Source organism: Canis aureus, chromosome 26 (assembly GCF_053574225.1).
Source record: "Canis aureus isolate CA01 chromosome 26, VMU_Caureus_v.1.0, whole genome shotgun sequence".
Classification (NCBI taxonomy): Eukaryota; Metazoa; Chordata; class Mammalia; order Carnivora; family Canidae; genus Canis; species Canis aureus.
Window position 1 is genome coordinate 52,830,424 of NC_135636.1, and position 27,397 is coordinate 52,857,820.

The 27,397-nt window shown below is 62.1% G+C and overlaps 1 protein-coding gene across 4 annotated transcripts in view; it reads right to left on the reverse strand.

Moving 5' to 3' along the window:
- Positions 1-27,397, reverse strand: part of ZBTB46 (zinc finger and BTB domain containing 46) — a 50,594-nt gene that overhangs the window by 18,940 nt on the left and 4,257 nt on the right. For all 4 annotated transcript variants that reach the window (XM_077873970.1, XM_077873971.1, XM_077873972.1 and 1 more), the window contains exons 2-3: positions 9,445-10,413; positions 1,534-1,818 (exon numbers count right to left, since the gene is read on the reverse strand). In XM_077873970.1, the coding sequence (XP_077730096.1) occupies positions 1,534-1,818; positions 9,445-10,381 (1,222 nt within the window). In that variant the 5' untranslated portion in view covers positions 10,382-10,413. The remainder of the gene's footprint in view (positions 1-1,533; positions 1,819-9,444; positions 10,414-27,397) is intronic.

The following is a 27,397-nucleotide window of genomic DNA, read 5'->3' on the forward strand; positions in this document are numbered from 1 at the left end:
TCAGGCCCAGGCTGCGGGCAGAGGCTGACACACAGGACACAGAGAAAAGCACTGAACACCTCCCCCCCATTCCCAAGGGGCAGAGGCACTGCTCTGGCTGCAGACCCGCACGTGGCGTTCACACGCGCCTTAGGGGTTACAGGGGTGGACGGGTGTGCCCCCACCTGTGCATACGGCCACAGATTCCCGGCATCCTCCGGCGCTCCTGCCCGTCCACCCCCCAGGGCCCTGCAGGCGTCCTGGTCACAGGGCCCCGCAGCCTCTGCCGGCGGCACCAACACGCGGGAGCACGCGGCGCTCACTCTGCAGACGCTCAAGGGCCCAGACGCGCGCACAACGGCTGTGACGCACCTTCCCACGGGGCCCGAGGCCGGGAGAGCACGCCTGGAGTCACGCAGCCCGGCCGCGGGGCGCTCAGCTTAGGCTCTGGCCTCCCGGCCAAGTCCCGGGAGCTGGCCACGGCGCCCACGCTGCGGGGACGCTGGCCCGGCTCGCGAGAAGCGCAGGGCAATGCAGCGACAGAGCCTCGCTCCCCCGCAGTCTTCACTGGCCGCAGCTTCCGTTGCGGCAGCACCGGGGCTCGGGCACCTTGGCGCTCACGAACCCGAACTTGTATGACGACGCTGTCGTCTTTCTTTAAATTAGAGCAAAAATGGAAACAAGCAGTTTGCAAACCCCCGACACGTCAAAGGGCCTCGCTTCCTCCGGTGGCGCTCGGGAAACCACAGCATCCACCCTGGTGGGCGGCGGGCGGTGACTCAGGCCCCGTGCGCCCCCGTGCGCCCACTCGCACCCCCCACGCCCCGCCCCCGGCTGCGGCGCCCCCCCCCATGGCCCCACAGCCCGCTCTGCTCCGTCGGGCACGCACGGTGAGCGCCACCCGGGCCCAGCACGCTTCCCCGGGACGGCAGGGACGCAGGCACGCAGCGTCCCCAGGCCAGATCTTCAGGGCACCGTGGCTCACTCCGGGCGGGCACCCCGTGGCTAAAAGCCCGAAGCCCCCAAGCGGGGGGCGGGGGGGGGGGGGACGTCCCGGGGCACCCGCGGCTAGGGGCCCCCTGGGCTGCTTCCCGTGTCGGTGTGTCACGTGCTCCCGGAGCCTGGAATGCCGCCGGAGACACTGCAGCGCAACGACACCGACCGTGCAGACGCGCGTGCCGCCGGGCAGGGGTAAGCGGCGTGAGCAGCGGAGACAAAGGGTCCGCGCCGCGCTCCCCACCCGCGCAGGCCGGAAGGCGGCGGGCCGGCAGGGGGAGCCCGAGCCTGTGCCTCCGCGCAGCGCCCCCCCCCCCCCCCAGCCCCGGGCTCCGCTTCCGGCCGCGCCGCCAACCTGGACGAGGTTCTGGGCTCAGATGCCTCGATCTCCGTCTGAGACACTGGAGCAAGCGCCGCCGTCGCCCCGAGAGCACGTGGCGAGCGCCTCCCCCGCCCCACGGCCACGGGCCTCCGCACAGCCTCCCGCGCCCCCGCGCCCACCGCGTCTCCACCGACCTCGCTGCTCCTTCCTAGGCGGCGCGACGGGGCGGCACTTACGGGACAGGGAGTGGGTGCCTTTGGGCAGGTACTCCAGCAGCAGGGAGCTGTCGTCCCCGAGCACGTCGGCCTTGAGAGACAGCAGGCTGTTCTTACTCATGAGTGCCGCCCGCAGGTTGGCCACGGCCGTGGCCTGGTGCAGAGCCTCGTCCTTCTCGGGGGTGAGGGGCGGGCCCAGGTAGCTGGCTTCTCCTCCCAGGAGACCCTCGTCCACGTGGCCGTAGAGCTCAGCCCTCTCCCCTCGGCCGTCAGAGCTGCTGGCCTCGGTGACAGTCAAGTCCGCACCTGGCAGAGGAAACAGAGGGACACGCAGGTCATCTTCGGCTCTCCCAGGGGACCCGCGCACACGGAGGAGCCTCCCCACGCCCAGCTGCTCGTCCTCAAGTCCGACCCGCTTCTGCCCCAGGAGGGCGGCCAAGGCCTCGGGTGGGCGCTGCGCTCAGAACACGGGGGGGTGGGGGTGGGGGTGGGCGGACAAGAGCAGGGGGACCCGCTCCAGACTCTGCCCTGCCCGGAGCCCCAGCTGTCGCATGCCCTCAGCACTTCCACCTCCCACAGAGGAGGCGACGCTCAACACGGAGGAAGGGCGGCGCGGGAGAGCGGGACTCTTGTGGAAGCTCCGAGACCTCCGCTTTGCCATGGGGCTCGCGGGGCGGACACCAGGGCGCGGCCAAAGCTGCGGAGGACACCATCCAGCAAGCGAGAAGGCCCGCGGGCCCATCCCTGGAGCGTGGGACACCGGCCTCGCTCAAGCCCCCCGCCGGGCGCGGCGCCTCCGTGAAGCCAGGAGGAGGGAGGCGGGAACGCGGAACATCCACAGAGCAGCCGCCGGACAGGAGAGCCCACTCCGAATGCAGAGAAGGCTCACAACTCAGTCAAAACAAAAATAACCCCAGTCGTGGTTTTTTACATTTTTTAAGTTCAAATTCAATTTAATAATCCAAGTTTTAAATGGGCCAAGGACCCGAGCAGATATTCATCCGAGATGACATGTAAGCGACGGCGAGCACAGTCCGAGGCCACCAGTCGGCAGGGACACGCCTGGAAACCCCGGAGGCCACTTCACGCCCGCAGCGCGGCCCGAATCCGTCCGACGGTCACCAGGGCCGATGGCGTAAGGACACTGGAACCTCTCCCCCGCCCGTCAGAATGTCCAGTGCCACTGCCGCGGGCGGTGTAACGACTCCTCTGAGGCCACGATTGCCACGCGGGCTCGTACCCAGGGGAGGTGCAGGCACGCGCGTGTGCAATCTCACAGCAACACGTCCATCGGCGGATGACGGGCAAGCAGGAGGGGTCCGTCCTTGCAGGGGACGTGCGCTCGGCCGTGACAAGGCAGGACGTGCCAGCAGGGACGGAGCCTGCGGCCACAGCCGCTCATGCGCAGGCAGCTGACCTCCCCGAGTCCCGACGAACTCCCCGGGGACGCCTCGGAGGGCCAGTCGGGCAGCCCGGTGACCGCGGCCGAGCCTCGTGTGCGCGGGAGGTTCTGGGGTCGAGACCTCGCCCGGACGCCGCTGCCCCGCGGACTTGCCAGGACTCAAGCTGCCTCGTTTACCAAAAGCGTCCAATCTCACATCCGAAAAACGGGCTGAGTTCCAAACACTCATTTGTGGGGTGTTCTCTTCATCCGGACCCATGGACGCGCGTGTACAGGCGCACACATGCTCACGTGCACACGCATGTGCACCTGCACACAAGCGCCACTTCCTCTGGAGGGTCTGGCACGGCTCCCAGGCCGACAGGAAGGCCCTGCCCCAGACGGAGGGACGGCGCGAGCGTGGCTCCTCTGCAGGCGCATCACACGCGTGAGGCAGCGAGGTGACCGCAGGCAGCTGCACGAGCAACGGGAACGGGAAGGACCCAGGCCCGTCTCCTGGTGCTGACCTCTTTTCGATAAAAGAAGCAAACAGGATTAAAAATACCAACATCAGGGGCAGCCCCGGTGGTGCAGCGGTTTAGCGCCGCCTTCAGCCAGGGCCTGATCCTGGAGACCCGGGATCGAGTGCCCCGTCGGGCTCCCTGCGTGGAGCCTGCTGCTCCCTCCGCCTGTGTCTCTGCCTCTCTCTCTGTCCCCCCCCTAACCCCGTCATAAATAAATAAAATCTTAAAAAAAAAAAAGAGCCAAGGTCTCATTGTGGAGGGCAGCACAGCGCTTTCTCCTTCTTCCCGTAAACGATACACCATAACATTTTGAGAATTTAGCTCACACTCTTTAGCTGAAAAGCTGAAAAGAGATTATAATTAAAATGAGTAGAATTTTTTATCAAACTGTATCAGGTGGGGTCAGTCGCAAAGTGGGGTATGAGCAGAGTCGGAACAGAAAAGAGGCTTCCAGCCACGTGAGCTCCGGGGCCTGGGGGTCGTGGCCAGCAGGGGGAAGGGGCAGGGGCGCTGGCCTCACCAGCAGGGTGTCGGGGGGCACGGCCTGCTGGACAGCCCGCACCCGCGGCTCAGGTCTCCCCAAATCTCCACTCTCGACCATTCTGTAAAATGCTCACGTGCCTTGGAGGACGTCTGCACGGAAGGCCCCACCCCGCTCCACCCGACGCCCCGTCCACCAGCCGGGCACCCAGGGTGCGCCCTGCCTACGGCACACGGAAGCTTCCGGAGAGTGTGCACAGGTCGGGGTTGGGGAGACCCAGCGGCAGGTGCAGGCCCGCGCCTGCCCCCACCCCCGCCCGGGGGTCACAGCCCAGGTCAGGCTCACAGGGGGCACAGCACGGTTGGGAGGATCAGTAGCCTCGTCATCTGGCGTCCTTGTCACCTCCGCGTCCAGAACGCACGGTTTCCAACACGTCACGTGTCTTTATCCAAGTTCAAATCCAGTTTCCTCACTTTCTTAACTATCAGCAAGTTTCCACGTCATTCGATGAACCCTCCTTGGTTGAAATACATACGATTGAATGAATTCATGACTGAATCAATCACCTTGCTGACTATACAGCAATTCAGTGAGTAAAAGCCAGAGTTCCGGCAAACAGAGCTGAACAACTAGACGTGCCCAGGGAGATCGTCGGGAGCCACAGGCCTACACGTCACACCTAAATCTGTTAAACTTCCAGGAAAAAACACGTGGGGAACGTTTGTGACCTTCGGGAAAGACTTCTGTGATAGGACTCGAGACGTACGAGCCACGAAAGAAAAAAGTTTGCAAATCGGGCTTCATCCTAGTTTAAAATGTGTGCTTCTCCGCAAACCACGGTCCGTGAAAGCACGAGGCACAGACAGAAAACGTCTGCACAACACACACCTGGTGAGGGTCGGAACCAGAATGTACCCTCGGCTCCGCGCCGGGAAGTGGGCTCAAGACTGGAACAGACGCTTCTGCAAAGCAGAGCACGGGGGGCGTGGGGGGGGCATGGGGGCACGTGGGGGTGCGTGCAGGATATGTGGGGAGCTGTGTGGGGGCACGTGGAGGTGCGTGGGGGCATGTGGGGGCGCGTGGGGAGGCCTGCACGCGGCCCACCGCTCACCCCGCGGCACAAGCCACTCCGGCCGGACCTCATGAAGGGAGCATGTGAAGACAGACACGGAGACCAACAACACGGCCCAGCAGAGAAACGCCGGCGCCTCCGGGACGCGTACAAATCCCGAGATGAGCAACGGCGAACACAGAGGATGTGGAGCCCAGGGGACAGGCCACACGAAGCCAGCGAGAGCCTCAAGTCCCGGCGGGAAGCTCACGCGACAGCAAACACGCAAGTGCACGACGTCGCCCCGCCGTCCCCGCGGCCTGGTGCCAGCCCCCGAACCCCCCAGGAAGCCCGGTGTCCACCAGCAGGAGTGTCACAGCCCGAGCCATTGGTACGGCGTGACTGAGGGATGCGCACAGGCTCGCAGACGAGCCTCAGAAGCACTGTCGGACCCCCAGAGACGGGGGGGGGGGGGGCTGGGCACCTCGGGGGCGGCTGTGGGGGCTGAGGTCCGTGGACTGTGTCCATGAGTGGACGCTGGCGGCAGCGGGGCTGCAAGGTGTGGGCCTGGGGGCAACGGCCTCAAGGGATGCAGGCCCCGCGCTCCTTGGGACTCGTCCTCGCGCACGAGCGGGCCCTCATCCCGGCAGCGGGTGCTCCGGGGCAGCCTGGTCCTCCTGCTGTCAACCCGTAAGCTGACAAAGGGGCCGCTCCTGCGGCGGGTCCCCAGCTGCCACCTGGCGGCACCGTGGGGGTCCAGCACGGGCTCTGCTCACGTGGGGGGAATGCCGGGAGGGCCTCGGAGCACAGTCCTTAGGGCCAAGGGCGTGACGCGGTGGAGGCTGCGGCCCATCCCCGCCCCTCAGGACGCAGGTGTCGCATCTCATTCGGGCTCTTTTACCCCAAAGCACAAGTGCCACACGGAGCAAGACGACAACCGTCAGCCGTGGAAGGGGGCCTCCTCGAGTTGCCCAGCAGATGACGCCCGGGCGCCGGGCACACGCTCCACCCTTCAGGTCTCCAGGAGGATCAGGACCCGACATGTCGGTGAACCAGAAGCCCCGGGTCACCGCCTCTCGGACGCATCCTCCGTGCCCTCCGCGGCTTCCACACGGCCCGTGAGCCTCCTCCCAGCTCACCTCCGCAGACCTGCGTGGCGGCTCCTACGTGAGCCCTTGGGGGGCCGGCGTGGGGCACCCCCAGGCATGGCGCCCGTGCTCCCTCCCGCTGGGGGAAGAGGCCGGAGGGTGGGAGTAGCCAGCGGGGGGCGCACAGAGAGCACCTTCGCCACCGCCCGGCGGTTCCGACGCTTCCACCGCATCAAGACCCGCGTCACAAGGGCTCAGGTATGAACAATTACTTTGCAAAAGCCACGCACCTCATTCGAGCCACGGAAGCCCCTTTTGGCAAAACCTTTCAAGGACACGTGTGGACGTTAGGACAAGCACCCGGGCTCCTCCCTCAGCGGCTTCTGAGCCGGCCTCATCCGGCGTCCGGGGCCATCCCGGGGTCACACGGGCTGGAGCCCCAGGAGGACGCGCGGAAGCAACGTGGGGCGGTCCCAGCCCGACGCGCAGCCGACCTGCCCCCCCCAGCTGCCGCGCAGGCACCGGCTGTCACCCAGAAGTAGACGTCAACGGTCACTTCCTTGGAAGCCACTAGGGAAACATGCTCTTGGCCTTTTGCTCGGGAAAATGGCTCTTGAATGCTCGCGGGCTCAGCATCAGCACCGGTCGTGGGGTGGGGGACACAGGGACGGGACCGGGCAGGTGGCCCTGGCTGCGGAGCCACCTCTGAGCATCTGTGCGGAGCCCCCAGGTGACCTGCAACCACCGCCCGACACGTTCCCCTGGGATAGGGCCCCTTCTCCCACGAATAGGATGAGACGTTAAAATACTCCCATCTAAAAAAATAAATAAAATAAAACAAAATAAAATAAAACAAAACAAAACAAAACAAAACAAAATAAAATAAAATAAAATAAAATAAAATAAAATAAAATACTCTTGTCTAATTTGTTATTTAAAAAAATGCTAAAGAGGGGATCCCTGGGTGGTTTAGCGGTTTAGCGCCACCTTCAGCCCACGGTGCTATCCTGGAGACCCGTGATGGAGTCCCATGTCAGGCTCCCTGCATGGAGCCTGCTTCTCCCTCCTCCTGTGTCTCTGCCTCTCTCTCTCTCTATGATAAATAAATAAATAAATCTTTAAAAAATAAAAATAAAAAATAAAGAAATGCTAAAGAAAGGTCAAAAAATAAATAAAATACTCTTTTGTCTACGGGTAACAAATACTCAATGGACACAACCTGACGTCCCTGCGGAACCGCAACTCGAGCCTCCGCGGCCAGCCCCGGCACACTGGGGAGGGAGTGACCAGCACAGCAGGCAGGCACCGTGCACGCAAGCCGACAGCCCCCCGTCCTTGTCTCTGCGACTCAGAATAATCTAACAGAAGCGGCTCGCAGTTGCCTTGGTAACCCGGGGGATTTAAGACATTAACAAAAGTACGCAGCCGAAATCACTTGTTGGATTCTAAAAACACCTTCTGCTTCACGACTGCATTTAAAACCTCAATCCCATAGGCCGGAGGAGCGTCCGTTCCTTACTAGGCTGACAGGCCCTCAAGTCGCCAGCATCGCGGCCACCGGGGGCTCAGGACCTCAAGCCGGCGTCCGGGGCTGCGGCACCCAGAAGGTTCCACATGAAGCCTCGCCCTCAGGGCGTCCGCCGGGGACCGCAGCTTCTCAGATTCTGCTCAGGGCCGGTGACGGACTATAAAGGGAGCCTGGGGCACGCGGGGGACCTCTGCCGAGCACAGCTGGCGGGGACAGGTGGCTCCCATCAGCTCAGAGACCTCACAGTCCTCTTAGCTCAGCTAATGTCCTACAGTTCCGCGGTCTGCCCGTTGGGGACGTTTAAGTGCCTGGACATGCTCCTGCTTGTCACCAAGCGAGGGGATGGGCTGCTGTTGGCACCCAGTGGCCGAGGCCGGGGATGTTGCTACACACCCGGGACCGTCCCCACGGCAGATCCGTCCAGCCCCAGGCTGAAAGACCACGATTAACCATCGCGTCCCGGGCACGCCAGGGTCTGGCGCCGTGCTCGGGGCTGGGGACGCAGCAGGACGGAGAGAGTGACAAGGCCCCGGAGCACCTCGGGGTCCCCGCTTACTGGATACAGTTTCAGTTCGGGACGACGGAAGCTCGAGATGAGCAGCAACGCCAGTCGTGTGACAGCGTGAGGTATTGCTGCCCCTGAGCCGCGCACCCAGCGAGGGCATCTGCACCCTCGCACGACAATAAAAGCTAGCGAGTGGGGAGCAGGGCCAGGCCGGGGAGTGGGCAGCTGCCCCCGGGAGCACGGCACGCTCGGCATCTGTGACACTTCTCAGGCTCGTTACGCCCGTCTGCTGCCTCCCCTCTGCCTTCCCATGTTCCAGGGGATCTAGGACCCTGCCGGGGGGCCGCCCCGGAACCAGAACTGGCCTAGAAGCCTCCGGCCTGCCCTGGACCATCTCGCCCCGTCCACCACTCAGTCCGGAGCTGGGCTGTGGCGCGTGGGGGCCGTGGGCAGTGCCCGTTCCGCGCTCAGCACCGGGAGGGGCACCTGCTGCTTCGGGCAGCGTCAGGTTTGCCACCTGCTGGCCTGGGACACCTGTGACGCTGTCCTCCAGAGCGTGAGGACCGGGCTCAGAGCCACGCCGGGCCCCGGGGGCCGCACACGGGGCCACGGAGAGCCTCTGCGCGGCCCGTCGTTTGCCCCCCGGAGCCGAGCGTGTCGGGCACGAGGAGACTCCCCTCACTGCGAGGCTGCCCTGCAGCAGACCCTCGCGTCCCCGTCGGGGGAGCGCTCTGCCGCGGACGGAGCACGCGCACGCACCCGGCTGTCCAACAGCCACGCCGATGACAAGAACACGCGCCGGCTGCAGAGCACCCAGAACCGAGGCCCCGAGGTGTGAGGTCCGCTCCCGTCCCACCTTCATCTCACCTCATCTGACGCACTTTCCACCTTTTAACATTTTAACATTTAAGTCTTTTAAAATGGGGGCGCCTGGGGGGCCCAGTGGGTTGAGCATCAGGTCATGATCTCAGCATCCTGGGATCGAGCCCCACGTCGGGCTCCCTGCTCCGTGGGGAGGCTGCTCCTCCCTCTGCCACCCTCACCCCTGCTCGCACTCGTTCTCAAATAAACAAATGAAATAAATCTTTTTAAAATTAAGCTACCCTCATAGTGTTTCCTACAAAAGGGAAGCAGACCCGTCAAGCTGACCCCACACACTGGGTGTCACCCCACTTTCCCGCGACTGGGAGCCCCATCTCTGTGCCGGGGACGCGGGCCCCGAGGTGGCACTCCCTGCGCCTACAGAGGGGACCGCGGGAGGCGATGGCCACGGGGCGGCACCAGCGTGGGGGGCCGTGCTGCTTCCCTGGAAGCCACGCAGGGCGCTGGGCCTGGCAGGGTGGGAGCGCCCGCCCGTAAGAACAAAAGGCTTACTTGAGTCGCGGCTGCTGAACGGCCACCCGGACGTCGGCAGGAAAGAGGCCACTGGGGACCCGGCCCGGCTGTCGTCCTCCACCTGCTGCGTGATATGCCGGACGGTCTCCTTGTTTTTCCGATTCTTCCTTCGACCTGTGGGCTGCCAGCCGTCCCCTCCGGCCTGCTCTGAGAAGGAGTTCTGTATCACCCCGTCCCTGGCGGAAGGCAGCTCGCTCCCCCCGTAATGAGACGGTGAAACCTGCTCTTCCTTGACACGCAGAGACCCATAGCCCACGTCGCCAGGCCACAGCGACTGCGAGGAAATGTCGTCGGGGCCGTCGGCCTTGGGCTCCTGGTCCTCTTTGCCGTAGCTGCTTCCTCCCTCGTGGCAGCTGGCGATGGCCGAGTCTCCCGAAGAGTTGGCGGGGCTGGTGCGCCGGGCCAGCCACGGGGAGATGCTCCTTCCGGCCATCACAGCCGAGATCAGGGCGTCCGTGCTGCTGCCCGGCGGGGCGCTGATCTCAAACTCTGAGAGCTCGTCCGAGGCATCGGGCTTGATGCTGATGTCCAGTGCGGCCTTGATGAAGTCGTGGCACGCCTGCACAATGTCCGTCATCTGCAGGAAGCTGGCGGCGGACATCACCTCGATGACATTCCTGCTGGTCAGGGCCAGGTGGGCCGAGTACATGAAGTCGATGATGGCCTTGAAGCCCTGGGCCGTGACGATGTCCAGGTGTGTGACGGTGGCCTGGTCGGACGTCTTCTGCACCTGGCAGTACAGCGTCTTAAAGTAGCGGCTGCTGCCGAGCAGGACGTTCTTATGTGCCTTGAACACCTTGCCCTCAACCACGACACAGACGTCACACAGGACGCCGTGCTGCCTCTGCTCGTTGAGCTCGCGGAGCAGGTGCCGGTAGTGGGACGCGATTTCCATGTCTTCCTTTCGGTTGTTCATCTGGAAGTCCTGGCGTTGCTCTTCTACAGACTCTGTGGGGGAAGAACAAGCGAGTTACCCACGTGCTGGACACAAACGTGTGGGGGGAGTCAGGCAGGGCGGGGGCACGGCCGGCGGGGTGGACGCGAGGGGCGCGAGGCTGACGGCCACGACCGCCACCACGCCGGGCCCTGAACAGAACCCTCACTCCGCGGCCACCTCCCGGCACAGACACCAGATCGTCCCATTACTTGCTGGAGTGACTTTCTTACCCAAATGTGAACTGTAGGTGAAATAACCCAAGGGACCTCGTCCCGCACCCTTGAGGACACACATTAAAGTCAGTCAAGCGTCCCACTCTCGGTTTCCGCTCGGGTCATGACCCCGGGGTGCTGGGATCGAGCCCCAGTCGGGCTCCCTGCTCCGAGGAGGGGTCGGTCCCCTTCTCTGCCTCTCTCTCCCCGCACCCTCTGCCCCTCCCCCTCCTCACTCTCCCTTTAAAATAAATACATCTTTTTAATACATTAAGGGACTCCTGGGGGGCTCAGCGGTTGAGCACCTGCCTTCAGCTCAGGGCGTGACCCCGGGGTCCTAGGATCGAGTCCCACATCGGGCTCCGTGCATGGAGCCTGCTTCTCCCTCTGCCTGGGTCTCTGCCTCTCTCTGTGTCTCTCATGAATGAAGTGGCTGGGTCCACCTCACACACCTCTTCACTGACTCAAAGCTGTCGCAACACACACACTTTCCTTTGGTGACTATAACACGTTTCCAAACACCACCTGGAATCATCTTAAAAATGCCCCCCTGTGAGATAAAAGGGAAAGCAAAGCAGCGCTTCCAAACTCATTCTGAGGCCAGCATCATCCCAATAGCGAAACCAGGTAAAGACGCTACCGGGAGAGAACTACAGGCCCAATAACCCTGATGAACAGAGATGTAACCCCCACCCCAAAACTAGGAAACCGAATCCAACGGTACATTGAAAAACTCATTCACCACAATCAAGTGGGATTTATTCCTCGGTTGCAAGGTGGTTCAATACCCACAAATCAATCCACGTGAAATATCATCATATCAATAAGAGAAAGGACTAGAACCACTGGATCATTTCAACTGATACAGAAGAACCATTTGACAAAGTACAACATGTAATCGTGACAAAAACTCTCAACAGTAGGTTTAGAGGGAACATATGTCAACATGGTAAAGGCCTTTCACGAAAAACCCACAGTCAACAACATCGGCAATGGGGGAAAGCAAGCGCTTTCCTACTACGGTCGGGAACATGACAAGGATGCCCACTCTCATGACTGTTCAACTTAGTGCTGGGAGTCCGAGCCACAGCAATCAGATAAGAAAAAGGAATAAAATGCATCCAAATCAGTAAGGAAGAAGTTAAGTTTTCACTATTTGCAGATGACGTGATACTATACATAGGAAACCCTAAAGACGCCACCAAAAAACTACCATAATTCATAAATGACATCAGTAGGTTCACAGGATACAAAAATCAATATAAGAAATCCATTGCAAAAAAAAAAAAAAAAAAAAGAAATCCATTGCAGGGCACCTGGGGGCTCAGTGGTCGAGCATCTGCCTTCAGCTCAGGGCATGACCCCAGGGTCCTGGGATCGAGTCCCACCTCGGCTTCCTGCTCAGCAGGCGTCTGCTTCTCCCTCTCCCCCTCCCCCTGTTCGCTCTCTCGCTGTCTCTCGCTCTTTCTCTGTCGAATAAATAAATAAAATCCTAAAAAAAACCCAAAACTCTAGTAATCAAAACAGTATGGTGCTGGCACAAAAACAGACACACAGATCAATGAAACAGAATAGAGGGCCCAGAGATAGATCCACAATTATATGGTCAATTAATCTTCAACAAATGAACAAGAGTGTCCAACGGGAAGAACACAGTCTCGTCCACAAACAGTGTTGGGGAAACTGCACGGCCACATGCGGAAGAATGAAACAAGACCACTTCCTCACACCATACACAAAAATAGATTCAAAACGGAGTAGGGACCTAAATGTGAGACCTAAAAGCATAAAAATCCTAGGAGAGCGCACAGGCAGTAGTACCTCTGACGTCGGCCGAAGTGACATTTTTCCTAGATATGTCTCCTGAGGCGAGGGAAACAAGAGCAAACTAAACTATTGGGACTTCATCAAAATAAAAAGCTTCTGCACAGCAAAGGAAACAACCAATACACTAAAAGGCAAACGGAACAGAAGATGTTTGCACATAATACAGCTGATAAAGGATTAGTATCCAAAGTATAGGAAAAACTTATACAACTCGGGGCACCTGGGGGGCTCAGCTGTTGAGCGCCTGCCTTCGGCTCAGGGTGCGATCGAGTCCCACATTGAGCTCCCTCCATGGAGCCTGCTTCTCCCGCTGCCTGTGTCTCTGCCTCTTTTTCTGTGTCTCTCATGAATAAATAAATAAAGTCTTAAAAAAAAAAAAACTTATAAAACGCAACACCCAAAAACCAAATAATCCAATTTAAAAACGTGCAGAAGACACGAACAGACGTTTCTCCAAAGAAGACCTACGCACGGCCAACAGACACGCGAAAAGATGCTCAACACCACTGATCATCAGGGAAACACAAATCAAAACCACGATGAGACACACCTGTACGTGTCACACCTGTCAGCTCGGCTGAAGGCAGCAACACAGGAAACCACGGGTGCTGGCGAGGACGTGGAGAGCGGGGAGCCCTGTCACCCTGCTGGTGGGGACGCAGGCTGGTGCAGACACTCTGGAGATCAGTGTGGAGGGTCCTCAAAAGATCAGCAATAGAAACACCGTATGATGCGGCAATCCCACTCCTGGCTGTTAACCCAAACAATACAAAAGCACTAATTTGAAAGGGCACGTGCACCCCTGTGTTCACAGCAGCATCGGCTACAAGAGTCAAACTACGGCAGCAGCCTGGGTCCACCAACAGATGACCGGGTAAAGGTGCGGCGCACACGCACACACGCACACACACAGACACTGGAATAACTCGACCACGGAAACGATGAAATCTTGCCATTTGCAACGACGTGGACGGAGCGAGGGCATAACGCTAAGCAGAACAAGTCCGAGGAAGACAAACCCCGTACGATCGCGCTCGTGTGTGGAATCTAAGAAACAAAAGTAATGAACAAAGGGGGAAAAGGGACAAACCAAGAAACGACTCTTAACTCTAGAGAACACGCTCAAGGCCATGGTCGGGTCGGGGGGTGTAGGGCCGCTGGCCGCCATGAGCCCCAGACACTGTACACGCCTGCCCAGTCTCCGCGTCGTACGCCTGCAACTAGTGGAACACTGCAGGTCAACCGCAGCCGATTCCATTCCTTTAGTGGTTAAAAAAAAAGTTACCAAAACTCTCTCTTTTTTTTTTTTTTTAGAAATTTTTATTTATTCATGATAGTCACACAGAGAGAGAGAGAGAGGCAGAGACACAGGCAGAGGGAGAAGCAGGCTCCATGCCGGGAGCCCGACGTGGGATTCGATCCCGGGTCTCCAGGATCGCGCCCTGGGCCAAAGGCAGGCGCCAAACCGCTGCACCACCCAGGGATCCCCAAAACTCTCTTTTAAAAAAATAAAAAATTTAAAAAAAAATTAAAAAATTAAAAAATAAAAATAAAATAAAAATAACAAAAATAACGTAAAAAATAAAAAATAAAAAATAAAATAAAAAAATAAATAAATTAAAAAAAACATTTTATTTATTTATTTGAGAGAGAGAGAGAGCACGTGAGTGAGCACACAAGCAGAGGGAGAGGGAGAAGCAGGCCCTCCGCCCAGCAGAGACCCCGACACGGGGCTGCAGCCCAGGACCCTGGGGTCATGACCCGAGCCGAAGGCAGATGCTCACCTGACTGAGCCCCCAAGGTGCCTGTTTTTTTTTCTCTTTTTTTTCCTTTTTTTTTTGGTTACTAAGACTCTCACCACAAAAAAACTGTTTTGTCCCCATGCACGGTGGGAGACGTTAACTAGAAGTACACAGGGGAGTAGACAACCGTGCCGCGGGCACAGCAAAGAACACTGCGTAGCAGTTAAAACACACACACGAGATCTACACGCGTCGGAAAGACTAAATACCAAAGATGTTGCGTGAGGACGTCCTATTGCAAAGGGGCTACGAGTGGTAACACTTCTTGAAATCACAGGTAGGACCTGCACAGAACCATCCCTCTCGCCACCCTGAGGCTCAGGGGTCATTTCCTATCGGCGAGTCCTGAGGCCGCAAGCACGGCCCGGACCGCGGGCCTCGGGGGCTCGGGGAATCACTCAATGTCTCTGTGCCTCAAGTTTCTCATCTGCAACATGAAAATGATAATCATACTTACCTTTCAGGTTATTGTGAAGATTAAATGAGATACGAGGCACACGGTCCCTATAAGAACGTCTGCACACACCGAGCAGCTATGTTTGCCGTCGTTACTATTGTTCGTAGAGGAAGCATCAACACGCGCGGTGATGCACACGAGACCACGAAGTGCGCGTGTCTGGGAGCGAAGGTGAGCGGAACGGGAGGGGCACACAACCAGGGGATTGCAACTTTATCTGTGATACTTTAATTTCTTTAAAAAAAAAAAAAGGATAAAGGTCTGTAGTTTCCGTTAAAACACAACAATATTGGCTGATTTTGGCCGTCGGGCGCACAGACGTATTCTAACTGTTCTTCTTTGAATTCTTATTTTTTAATTGTTTTTTGTGTCCTTAGCAGTGAGCAGGTGACCTTTGATATTCATCTAAAAGCCACTATTTAGCTGCTGCTTTCACGGGAAGTGTTAAAATTGATAGGCTCTCATTTTTAGCCACTTTTGTATTTTAGTGGCAATAAGGTTCAAATAAATAAAAAAACAAAACAACAAAAGCTGTCATTCTGCTTCAGTCACGGGCGGGGAGGATGGGCCGAGCAAGGACAGGCTCTCACCCCCACCAGGGGTCCGGGTCCTGCACCCCCGCCCCCCCTCCTCACCCCCCTCCTGCTGCAGGAACGTGACGGGCAGGGCCACCCCCAGCCCAGACCCTGGGGCCCCGCTGCTGAACCACCCCGAGCACCGGCCACGGGTCGCGCGCGTTCACGGGGCCGCAGGGAGGCTGACGGCTGTCGGCCTTGGTGCCTCAGGCCCCGCGGGGTCACCACCCAGGGGCGGTGGTGGAAGGAGGCTCCACGGGAACGGCCACCCCACCACGGGGGTCACTCCTCGCACCCGGCCTCCACGGCACCGAGGGGGGCCGACACCTGCCTCAAGTCCAGGAAGCCCATCCAGCGATCAGCCCCGGTCCCCGGAGGCGCCAAAGGCTACAAGGTGCTGGCGGCGTCGGGAGTGTGACCGTCCCTGGATCCTGGCCCGTGGACAGGGCGTCCAGGGCCAGGTACCCACGTTCCCATCAGGAAGCCATGCCCCTCACCGCCCGGTTTCCTCGCAGTAAAGCCGACCCTGTGAGAATCAGGGAGGGCGACGGGGAGGGCGACCGCCTGCCGGGCTCTGCGTCTCAGCCTGTGTGGACAATCGTGGAGTAAATCACCACCCGATCAGGGCGGCTTGCGAATCAGCTGCGAACTCCGCAGTCTGCAGCGGGAAAACCACCGATTCCCGTCGGGAGGGACTTGCATGCGAGAGTCACTTGTACCACCTTCCAGGGCAGGAAGGAGTCTGCTGTGAAGACGCTCAGGGCCCAGGCGACGGATCCAAGCCCGAAGGAGCTTCGGGTCAACCGCGGGGTCTTGGTTCCCCAGCCTCCACCTGTCTGCACCGGCCGAGCTGCCGGGTCCCGCCGTGCGACGCCCGACAGGTCAGACTCAGCCTCGCCATCTGTGGGGTGGCGTCTGTCTGTCCCACAAAATCCGTTAGTTGTGTTTCCAGCCCCACTTCCTGAGACCTTGGACTTCCTTGGGCACAGGGTCGTGGCAGGTGCAACCGCTCGGATGCAGTCCCTCGGTGGCCCTCGTCCAGTGGGACCGGCGGCGTCTGTACAGAGCGGAGGCACGGGGACAGGCGTCCCGGGAGGGCCGGGAGAGATCTGCGGGGGGACTTCCAGCCGCGGCTCCTCGGACGGCCCCGCACTCACACGCCGCTCCCACCGCCAAGGAACACCGGGGCCGCGGTCATCGGGCCGCAGGGGAAGCGCCACTCATCCCGGGGCGTCACCCCGGGCCAACGTCAGCCGCCTGAGGCCCGGCCCCGGGCGCAGCTCCGGCCTCTGGGGTCCGTAGAGGGTTCAGGGCTCGCAGACGGCGGCCCGGGGAGCCACGAGGAGCACTGCTTCCACGCCGTCCTCTGCGGGTCCGACAGCCCCTCGGCGGGTGATACGGGGGCCACGCTACCCAGACTCCTCCCAGCGACAGCCAGCGGGCACGGGGAGGTGCCCCACTTCCGTCGTCCACTCTGCGGCCGCTCAGATCCGAAACTGCAGCCCTGGGCACCCTCCTGCGGCTGGGCCTCAGGTCTGGGGGCGCCAACTTCCAGCCCCTCCCCGGCCTCTCTCGGTTCCCCTCCTTGCCCCGACCTCGCCTGGCCTCCCTACCTGCCTCTGCGTCACTTCCTCTCTCGAGGGCGCCCCCGCCCCCCGGCCGCGGGGCCGTGCGCTCAGGTGGCCCCTGCCCACCCCGCACTGCACACCCACAACTTGCAACAGGGGAGAACTCCGGGGTCTCGCCACGTCACCCGGTGCGAGCACCTGCGGAGGCCACAGCCCCACCTCCCACACGGGCCCCCCCAGAAGGCCCGAGCCCCAGCAGCCGACGGCGGGTCAGCACAAGGTGCAGTGGGGGCGGCTGGGCAGGGGCAGCCCCCCGGGGGGGGTACGAGCCACTGGGGGGCCGCCGGGGGCAGCACACGTTCAGAGGGCAGCGCTGGCCTCTCAAGACGGCCCCGAGGTCCGGGGGCGGGCAGCCCCCCTCGCTGAGCGTGCCCGGGAGTGGGAAGTGCTGGCCCGGGACTCCAGGAGCGCCCGCCTCCGCAGCTGGACACGTCTGCGCCGCCAGCCTGGGCCCAGCGACTCTGCTGCAGGAGCTGACCCGGGCCGGCGTGCGGAGGCCGCTCTGCGAGCGGAGGCCCCCGGCCTCCCGGCCTCGCCCCGGCACCTGCAGGTGCCAGAGCCCTGAGCCTCCGGCCTGGCCAGCCCAGCTGCCGCCCGCGGACAAGAACCCAGCGGCCGCAGAAGCGCCAGAGCTGAGGGCGTGTTTCAGGACGGCTACGGTGCCCGCGAGACCCGGAGACAGAGGCGTCGAGGGCACCGCCCGGGGGGGTCCACATGAGAGCCTGGCAGGGCCCTGGGGACGGCGGGGGCCCTGGCAACCACAACGGGGACGCAGAGGCCGGCACTTCAGGGGGCGAGGCCCCGCCTGGGGGCCTGGCAGGTGGGAGCGGGCCCCGGGGTCGGCGGGGACAGGCACGGCCGGGCGGGCTCGAGGGACACCGGGGACACGGGCCAGCGCCCGCCCACCTGACGGCCCCGGTACCGCGGACTTCTGGTTTCTCGGCTCCCGCGGCTGGGGAGCTGGTCGGGGGAATTTCATCATCTTGTGGGTTCGGGGAGAAAAAGGGGAAGAGGTCAGGTCTTCAGCTCGTCCTCCCAGACGCCCCTGCCAGAGCCGAGCCTCGTTCCGCCTGGTCTTCACGGCCGTCAAGCTCCTTATTGCTCATCCTGGTTTTGCGCGAGGCGTCGGGCAGTGCGGATCCCTCATGGGTCTCAGCCACAAAGGCGATTTCCGGCTGAGTGGGAGCGGGAGGGCAAGCCAGCGGCGGCCGCCGCCTCCAGGAAGCCTCCGGGCACTCCTCCCAGGACGGCCGCCAGCCTGTCGCCGTGGGGTCGCGAGCCTCTGGAGCCGCATCCCCCGCTGGGCAGGCTCGGGGCACACTCTCGGGTGAGCCAAGGACCTTTTTTACGTGAACCCTGCAGAACTGAAGTCCTACAGGTTGAACCTAAGACGTCTTTTTTAAACGTCCCACCCTAAGCGCTGGAGAAGCAGACGGCGCGTCCCGATCTGGGCCAGTGCACTTGCAGGGGGACGGCGAGGCCGCACCAAGCACCACACCCGGCGCCGTCCCAGTGCCACCACATCGGTGCCCAGGAGACGCGGCTCAGGCGGGACAGCGCTCGCGATCTGGGGTGGGCTGTGTGGTGCCCACTGCAAGCCCGGGGGGGACGCAGACACTCCACGGCTCAGTTGTGTCCCCAGAATCCCGTGCTGATGTCCAGCCCCCAGTACCTGCCGACGTGACCCAATTTGAAAACAGGGTCCTGGCAGATTTAACCGGCGTAAGACGAGGTCGAAACCCAACGGTGCTGGTGTTGTCGCATAAGGGGGATCTGGACAGAGAGACACGGGGAAAGACCAGGCGGAGACAGAGCCTCGGGGCCACAGGCCCGGCTCCCGGAGCTGGACGTCTCGGGACAGCAGGCCGGGGACACCCGATTTCAACTCTGGCCCCAGAACAGCCAGGGCAGCTCCTCTGTCATTCCAAGGCCCCGGCTTGTGAGACTTTGTTACAAAACCCCCAGGATAAGCTACAGGGCAACTTGGTTTTGTTTTGTTTTTCTTAAAAAGAAAGCCGACCAGCTTCACAAGCCAGGAAACACATTTCTGTGAATTTTAAGCCTGAGATGTCCTGTGACCGGAAATGTCACCTGTACCACGGGCTCCCGGACACCAAGACAGAAACAGACCCCAAACAGGAGGCCGGAGGCAGCGCCTGCCCCCCAGCAGCACAAGCAGTTGCGGTTTATGCTGAAACACTTTCCAACTATTGGAAAAGTTGTAAGAATAATTCCGAGAACTCCCACCTACCCGGAACCAGACACACCAGCGCGAACGTTCTGCAACATCTGTTCCCATCCAGTAACGCTGCACCTTTAACCTGCACCTCTAACCTGCACCTCTAACCTGCACCTCTAACCTGCCGTTCTTTTCTTAAAAGGTGAGCACCTGAGGGACACCCGGGGGCTCAGCGGGTGAGCATCTGTCTTCAGCTCAGGGCGTGACTCCGGGGTCCCGGGATCAAGTCCTGCATCGGGGTCCCCGCATGGAGCCTGCTTCCCCCTCCGCCTGTGTCTCTGCCTCTCTCTCTCTCTGTCTCTCATGAGTAAATAAAATCTTTCATAAATAAAAATAAAAAGGTTGAATGCTTGGAAACAAGAGAAGCTGCGGGTCCCAATGCACAGGGGCCCCAATGCTGAGCCCCACCCCGGGCCTGGATCGCCCGGAGCAGGCAAGAGCGGAAGGTTCTGGTGGCAGCAGACCGCCCGAGCCCCTCCCCGCAGGGCCCAGCCCTGCGCTGCTCTCGTGTCCGACAGAAGGTCCACTGGCTGCTCTGACACGTGTCCAAGTCCCCCCATCATTTCCGCAAACAGCACAGGCCTTGCCGAGGCAAGCGCCCATCACACTGAATAAATGACGGACGGACGGACGGCCAGCCACTGAGTGAGCCAACGCCACGGCCGGGGCGGGAAGCAGACCAGGTGCGCAGTCGCAGCCGGGACCGGAGACAAGCCCCGTGGCCACCGCGGCCCCGCAGCTTCCCGGATGCACATGGACACCGAGTGTCCCGGAATGGGCCAGGCCCCAGCGATGGGCGGGGCACCCCCACGGCAGCCAGCTGAGCCCCTGCCCGCGTGCAGCCTCCCCCGGGGCACAGCCAGGCCGCAAGAAGAGGGGGGCTGGGGATGGCCAAGCTGGAGCTGAGCCCCGGGGAGTCAGGCAGGTGCCAGCCCGGCAGGCGCCACGGGCCCTACCACGGGGGGGTGGGGGGGAGGCCTGGGGGGGGGGGGCTGAGTCTCCCTCCCCTCGGCGGCACATAAGGGAGGCCGGGCCTCTCCCGGGGAAAGCCCCGCGCGCTAACGTGCTGCTGCCACCAGCCCCAGGGCCCTGTAAGAAGCGAAACTCCGGGCAGCCCGGGGGGCTCAGCAGTTAGCGCTGCCTTCGGTCCAGGGCGTGACCCCGGACCCGGGATCGAGTCCCGCATTGGGCTCCCTGCAGGGAGCCTGCTTCTCCCTCTGCCTGGGTCTCTGCCTCTCTCTCTGTCTCTGTCTTTGTGTCTCATGAATAAATAAATAAAATCTTTAATAAAAAAGAAAAAGAAGAAACAAAACTCATGATTCAAAAGGAAAGAACTGGGTTTCGAGAGGACTCACCGGGGGCCACTGGGGGCTGTGGGGGACGGGGCGGCCCGGCTGGCAGTGACCACAGCTCCCTGAAGGAAGCGGGCGCCCAGAGCGTTGGCTCCGTGGGCCGCGCTGCCCTCAGGCCCTGGGCAGGAAGCTGGCTCCAGGACCCGGCTGCAGGGGGCTCGGGGACAAGGGGCGCTGCCGCACAGGCCAGGCACCGTCTGTGTTGGCCACCCGCCCCCCCGGGGAGGACACCGAGGCTGGTCTGGCCAGGGGTGCCGGGCGAGCCCCACAGCTGGGGTCAAGGTCAACCCTGTGACCTCCCACCACAGGCGTGAAGGACTTCGGGCAAGGCCTGCGAGAACCCGCTGAGACCTCCTGGATCCTAAGGAAAGACCGCGAAGGGGACGGTGGCACGGATGAGGCTGGAGAAACGAACACGAGGTTGCAGAGCCCGGGGACGGTGGTGGGGCGGCCGCAGGGGCCCCGGGGCCCGGGCCTGCTGGAGCACGGGGAGCCCACACTGCGCGTCGCTGAGCAGCGATCTGCTTTGGGACATTCTTCCCCCAAGACTCGGAGCTGCTCACGGATGGCGGCGGCACTATCGGTGACAGCAGCCGTCAGACCTGGCCCGGAGGCACACGGGTGACAACCGAGGAGACCGCCTTAGACGAACAACCGGTGGCGTTTACGTTGATGCTGAGACGTTTGTGACAAATAAGTGGAAGGAAGTGACAGCCGAGCACACGGCCGAAGATGCCGGCTTCCCTCCAAAGCAAGTCGCTTGTTTATAAAACCCAAAGACCAAAGACAAACCTGCAAGACCCTGGCGGGAAGCGTGCGCGGCGGCAGCGGAGCCGTGAACACGAGAGACGTCCACTTGCCTCTGTCCACTCCGCGGGGTCCCCCGAGGCCTGCACCCGCCTGTCCCGGCCCAGCCGCCGGGTCCCCTGTGAGGAGCACGGCCTCCCGGCGCACAGCGGCTGCCAGGGCCCCGACCCAGCTGCGACTCCGAAGGGGCACGAGGTGAGTCCTCGGCGGGCACCGGGCTCGGGCGGCGGGTCCCCTCACGGGTGGCAGCCAAGTGGCTCCCGTCACCACGACCCCGAGCAGTCGGCGTGCGTGCCAGTCACCGCGCTGGCCTGTGAGCGGTCGCCGTCCCGGGCCCAGGTGGGATGTCGCGCTCGCTGGCGCCCAGCACAGACCACGGCCACGCGGTGCGGCCGTTCCCTTCCGGGGGCGCAGGAGACGGCGCGACCAGGGATGGGCGATGACACCCGAGCCCCCCAGCCCTACCCGGGCGCCAGTGTTCTGGAAGCATCGCTCCCCATGCGGCTGCCCCCAGCGTGCGCCCACCCAGGGCTGGCTCCACTACACGGGTCCACGGGGAAACGACGGCGAAGAGAGCAGCCCACGCGCCTGCATGAGGCAAGAGGCGGGCACCGAGATGCTCCGAAGGCAAGACCCGCGCCCTGAGCCCGAGGCGCCGGCACCGACCCCCGGCCGCGGCCCCTCCGCAACCAACTCTCGCCAACGGGAAGGTTCCAAACCCCAGCAAAACTACACCCGCCTCCCCAGGTTAGAGAGGCAGAGGGGAGCTCGATTCGTGTTTTAGCGAAAACTCCATGAAAATCAACTTAAAGTCAATTGAGGCCTTTCCCACAGACTGAACGAACCTACGCGACGTTCCTGTGTTTCATTAACCGCTGACACGCTTTAAATTTTAAAACAAAACTAGGACGCTCGGGGGGCTCAGCGGTGGCGCATCTGCCTCGGGCCCAGGCTGTGACCCCGGGGTCCTGGGATCGAGTCCCACGTCGGGGTCCCTGCATGGAGCCTGCTTCTCCCTCTGCCTGGGTCTCTGCCTCTCTCTGTGTCTCTCGTGAATGAATAGATAAAATCTTAAATAATAAACAGATCTTAAAACAAAACTGCCACAGGTGATCATTGTTTTGAAAATTCCACATATGTCCCATCAAGAGAAAGCACACGGGGCACCCAGGGCTCCGCCGGCCACGGGTCGACTTGACCCCAGCTCGGGTCCTGACCTCGGGGCAGGGGAGCGACCTCGGCTCCGACAACCTGGGATCGAGACCTCAGCCTAGACCAGGGGTCGGACGCTTAACCCCCAGGCGCCCCAGGAACTTGAAAGTCTTGATGTACTCGTCGTTCCTGCAGGTGTGGGCGTCACGCCCCCCCGACTTACAGACCCTCGGTGGGGACGAGGGGGGGCTTCTCCAGGGCTCAGGACACAACCAGCCAGGCCAACACCCAGCACCCGCACCTCCAATTTCTCCACCAATAAGTAGCACAAAAACAGAATAAACGTGATTTCAGAGCCCCACCCCCCCGAGGGGAAGGTGTCGGGACTCCAGGCAAACCCCGAGACTGGAACCGGGTGGGCGCGGGGCTGAGCAGCAGGTCGGCACCCCTGGCACGGCCCCGCCAGGCACAGGAGAATGCGCCCCGAACCCCGGGGGCAGGGAGGCAACAGGGCCAGCGGGTGACCCGACGTGTCTCCAACCCTGCGTGTGTCCGAAAACGTCCAAGGCAAGTATATAAGCACTCGGTCACGGGAGAACCACCGCTTCCACGGTCTCGGGAGAATCTGTGACTGAGCTGGAGACGCTGAGGCGCGGGTCGGGTGTCAGAGCTGCAGGCCTTGGTGCCGCGGCTCCGGGGCTGCGGGGTGCCTGTCACCGGCCCGGCAGGGCTGTGACCCGCGGGGTGACGGCGGCGACCACCCCCATGCGGCCTGCAAGGAGCGCGGAGCACCTGGGCCCCGTGAACGACCTCCGACCCTCCCGGGGCCCCAGGGCCAGCACGTCCCCGCAGCAAGGACCTCGATGGCCAAGGGCCCCGCCCGCCGCACACACCCGCCGACACCCTGTCGCCTGCGTCGCCATCCCAAGAGTGGCGGCATGAGAACCGACAGCAGCAGCCGGGGGAAGCCTCGGTGACGCAAGACCCGGAAACCCAGGTGCCCACGAGACGGGCGTCCCCCGCGGTGGTGCCGTGGGACACATCGCGGCGCAGCCAGAGACCCGCTCCAGTGCTGACGCTGCACCTGCCAGCACGACCTTTTCCAGAAACAGGTCTTTGCAGACGTAATCAGGTCAAGGTGAGTCCTGACAGCGGATCCTGATTCAACACGACAGACGTCCTACGAAGAAGGGAATCTAGGCCCAGCGGGGGGCGGGGGGGGCAGGATCCTGTGGCCGGAGATGTCGGCGCGACGCAGCCCAAGGCCAAGAACCCCAGGATTGCGGGCAGATGCCACAGGCTGGAAGAGGCAGGAGGGAGCATCCCCGAGCCTCTGCAGGGACAGTGGCCCTGCCCCACCCGGACCCAGGACCTCCGGCCTCCAGACCCTGAGGGAGTGGGTCTCTGCCGCTTGCACCCGGGCTTGTGGTGTCTGTTAGGACACCTCTGTCCTGCAGCCACCCACCCAGTGCACGTCGACCTGCGTCCGCCCCACACAACTCAGCGGTGGGGTGTGCGGACGAGCTCACAGGGCCCGGGTGAGCACCACTGGCCCGCTCCGCCCTCATGGGAAGCCAGACGCAGCGCGGCCACGAGTGGAGGCCGGGTGCCGGTCCTTCCCCACGGGCTGCCGCGGGACGCGGGGAGAGCGCCCACCTGAGCGCAGGCCGCGCGGGGCACAGGCCGCTCACAGGCACAGACACGGCGGGGGGGGGGGGGGCAGCACAGCGACACCAAGGACAGTCCTGGCGGGTCCTGCACAAACCACTACCCGTACCCGGAGTCACATGTCCACGTCACTGACGTCAACGCCACGATCCCCTGGATATTCGTGCTCAAGACGAGAGGCAAGATCCTAAGTAAAGAGTAAGATGATCCCGAACGACCTCAAGCAAATTGGGGTCACGCGCTCGAGGGCTGCTGGCGCTCGGCCTGCCGGGCCCTCTCCCGGGGCGGCACGGCCCCTGGTCTCCCGGGAAACAGCGAGCCGCCCCTGCGCCGGGCACCCGCGGGACACCGTGAAGGCCCGCTGCTCGGGGCTGGCCTCCCTGCCCGCCTGGCCACGTGGCTCTGCGCTTGACGACTCCTTCGTCCCACGACGACCTCCCCCCGGCCCATCACCCGCCCCAGGCTGGTGGGGCCGCGTTCTCAGCAGCGGCAGTGCCCACGGAGCCAAGGGGTCAGAGACCTGGGTGTGTCCCGCGGTGTCCAATCAGGGCCAGCAGGCGAGTGTAAACCAACTTCTCTCTCTCTTTCCTTAAATTTTTTAAAGTTCACTTATTTATGTATTTGAGTAGTCCCTACACCCGACGCGGTGCTCGAACTCACAACCCCAAGATGCAGAGTGGAACGCTCTTCAAACTGAGCCAGCCGGGCGCCCCGCGTTAAACCAACTGAACCCAAAGGGACGTCCAAAGACACCGTCACCTTTAAACTCCTTGTTCCGGCCTCGTTCCCCCAACGTAAGAGGAAACGAGAGTCAAGCTCGCCCAATATTAAAAACCACTTTGTTCAGCCTCCCGGTGGGTCGGCGGCCGACGAGCGGGTCCCGTCCGCGTGGACGCAGCCTACTAGGAGCTCTGGAAAGTCCTTCGCGATATTCTCTGGTCAAAGGGGGGAAATCTGCACACGAAGTGAAGTAAAAGCAACAAAAAAATATAGAAACTCGTTTGTTGGGCAGCCCGGGGGGCTCAGCGGTTTAGCACCACCTTTGGCCCGGGGTGTGATCCTGGGGACCCGGGATCGAGTCTCATATCGGGCTCCCTGCATGGATCCTGCTTCTCCCTCTGCCTGTGTCTCTGCCTCTCTCTCTCTCTTTCATAAATAAATGAATAAATGAAATCTTTAAAAAAAAGATAAAGAAACCTGTTTGTGTATCAGCACAGGTGAAGGCGGCCACCGCGTCCCCGTGCACAGGTGCAAAGATCAGCAACAGCAAAGACGAAGGCGACCCGAGACCAGCAGGGGCCCCGCACGGCTGACAAGAGCGCCCTTGGTGAAAGGGCCCGAAGATGCTCCCCTCACTCGGGGTGCCAGCGTCAGCTTTCGTCCTGGAGCCTCCTGGTGCCCCCGCCCCCCCGGTGCCCAGGGTCCCGGCTCAGTGGGTTCGGGGCTGACTCTGGACTTCAGCGGAGGCCACGACCCCGGGGCGGTGAGACGGGGCGACTGTCCAGCTCTGCGCTCGGTGGGGCGGGGAGGCTGTGCCGGAGACGCCCCCAGCCTCTGCCCCCGACCCCACTCCGATCTCTGTCTCTCTCTCAAGTAAATAAATAAGCAAACAAATAAATGTCATTTAAAAAACAAACGTCCTTTAGTTTGTCTTCAGATATAAGGAATTACAGCTGCTCACACAGCCAGTCAGAGTCACTTCAAATCACAGGATAGGGGTCCCGGGGGGCTCAGGGGTTGAGCGCCTGCCTTCAGCTCAGGTCATGACCCCAGGGTCCCAGGATCGAGTCCTGCATCACGGTCCCCGCAGAAGCCTGCTTCTCTCTCTGCCTGTGTCTCTGCCTCTATCTCATGAATAAATAAAATCTTACAAAAAAAAAAAAAATCACAGGTCAGGCACCTTTGCATCGTCACTAAAAACGTCAGAACGTAAGGAGGTTCCGCAGGCGGCCCCAGTGCTCACCGGCTGCGAGGACCGGGTCTGCGACAGTGTCCACCCACGACCTGCTCTCACTTAAGGGCTTCGTGCAGGAGACCCCCCCCCATCCCCCACCTGTGACGCCTGAGAAGTAGGTGGAGGAAGTGCGGACTGGGCAGGACCCAGACACTGAAACGGGGTAAATCAAGGCACTTCCAGCAGCGGCGGCGGCCCGGAGGGCGGGGTCACAGCTGAGCGCAGGCCCCGGGCAGCGGTTCCGAGTGTGCCCGTCCCGCAGCAAGCCCACCCCCCGCCCGCGGGGCCCGGCACCCAGGCTGGGAAGCTCCCGCCGACAGCCGCCCACGCAGCCATGGAGCCCGCGGGCCCAGCAGGAGGAGCACGAGGCCTTCAGGCCATAAGGCCCGGGCCGGCCCTGTGACCCACCGGCAGGGCTCCGCTGCGCGACCCACAGGCGCACCTGACGTGCAGTCCCCGCTGCTGTTGGGGACACGGACCCCGCACACACGGGGAACCACGAGCGAGGGCGCCCCACAGGCCGTGACGGCACAGCGGCGGGCCCAGCACCGGACCCACTTGGCACGTGAGCATCTGACCGGCCCACGGGCACTGCCAGGCCTGCAGCGGGTCCGCAGAGCACCTGGGCAGTTGGCTGCCCTCCGCGGGGAGCACGTCCCCCGCTAACGCGAGCCGGCCACTTCTGCTCCGAAAGGGTCCCGAGCCCACTCCGAGCCTCCTGAGACGGTGCTGCTGCTCAGAAGCTCAGCTACCTTAAATGCAACCGGATAAGAAAAGAAAATAAACCATTTTAAGATTCAAATAGGGCCACGCCAAGAGAAGACCACAGACCACGGTCCAGCGGCCACGGCACCACCTAAAACCACACGCGCCCCAAGGCTCTCATCTTCCTCTTCCTCCTGCTTCTGCAGGGCCACCCGCGTGGGGTCCTGGCGCGGCTCTGGCCCCCACTCGCCACCCCCCACCGCCCAGCCCCCGCGGGGCCTTCCCGCTCCGCAAGGACGGCTCCGGGGGCTGGCGCGCCAGCTGCTCCGTGACAGGCTGTGCCTCTGCCAGGCGGGCCGCTCAGCGCATCACGTGAGCGTGGTTCTGGAAGCCCACGTCCGCACCGGCCCCTCGTCGCCCCAGAAAGCACGACCTCCGCCACTGCGGACGCTCAGAGCATGGACAGAGGGCCTCAGGCAGACCGCCCGGCCGCGCGGCCACCGCACACGGGCGGACAAGGCGACGACGTGCCCAAAGCCCCGCAGCCGTGGCGCCCACCTTCCACGGAGGCAGCTCTCGGCGCGGAGGGTCCTAAAGGCCTCCTTCCTTCCTACAAA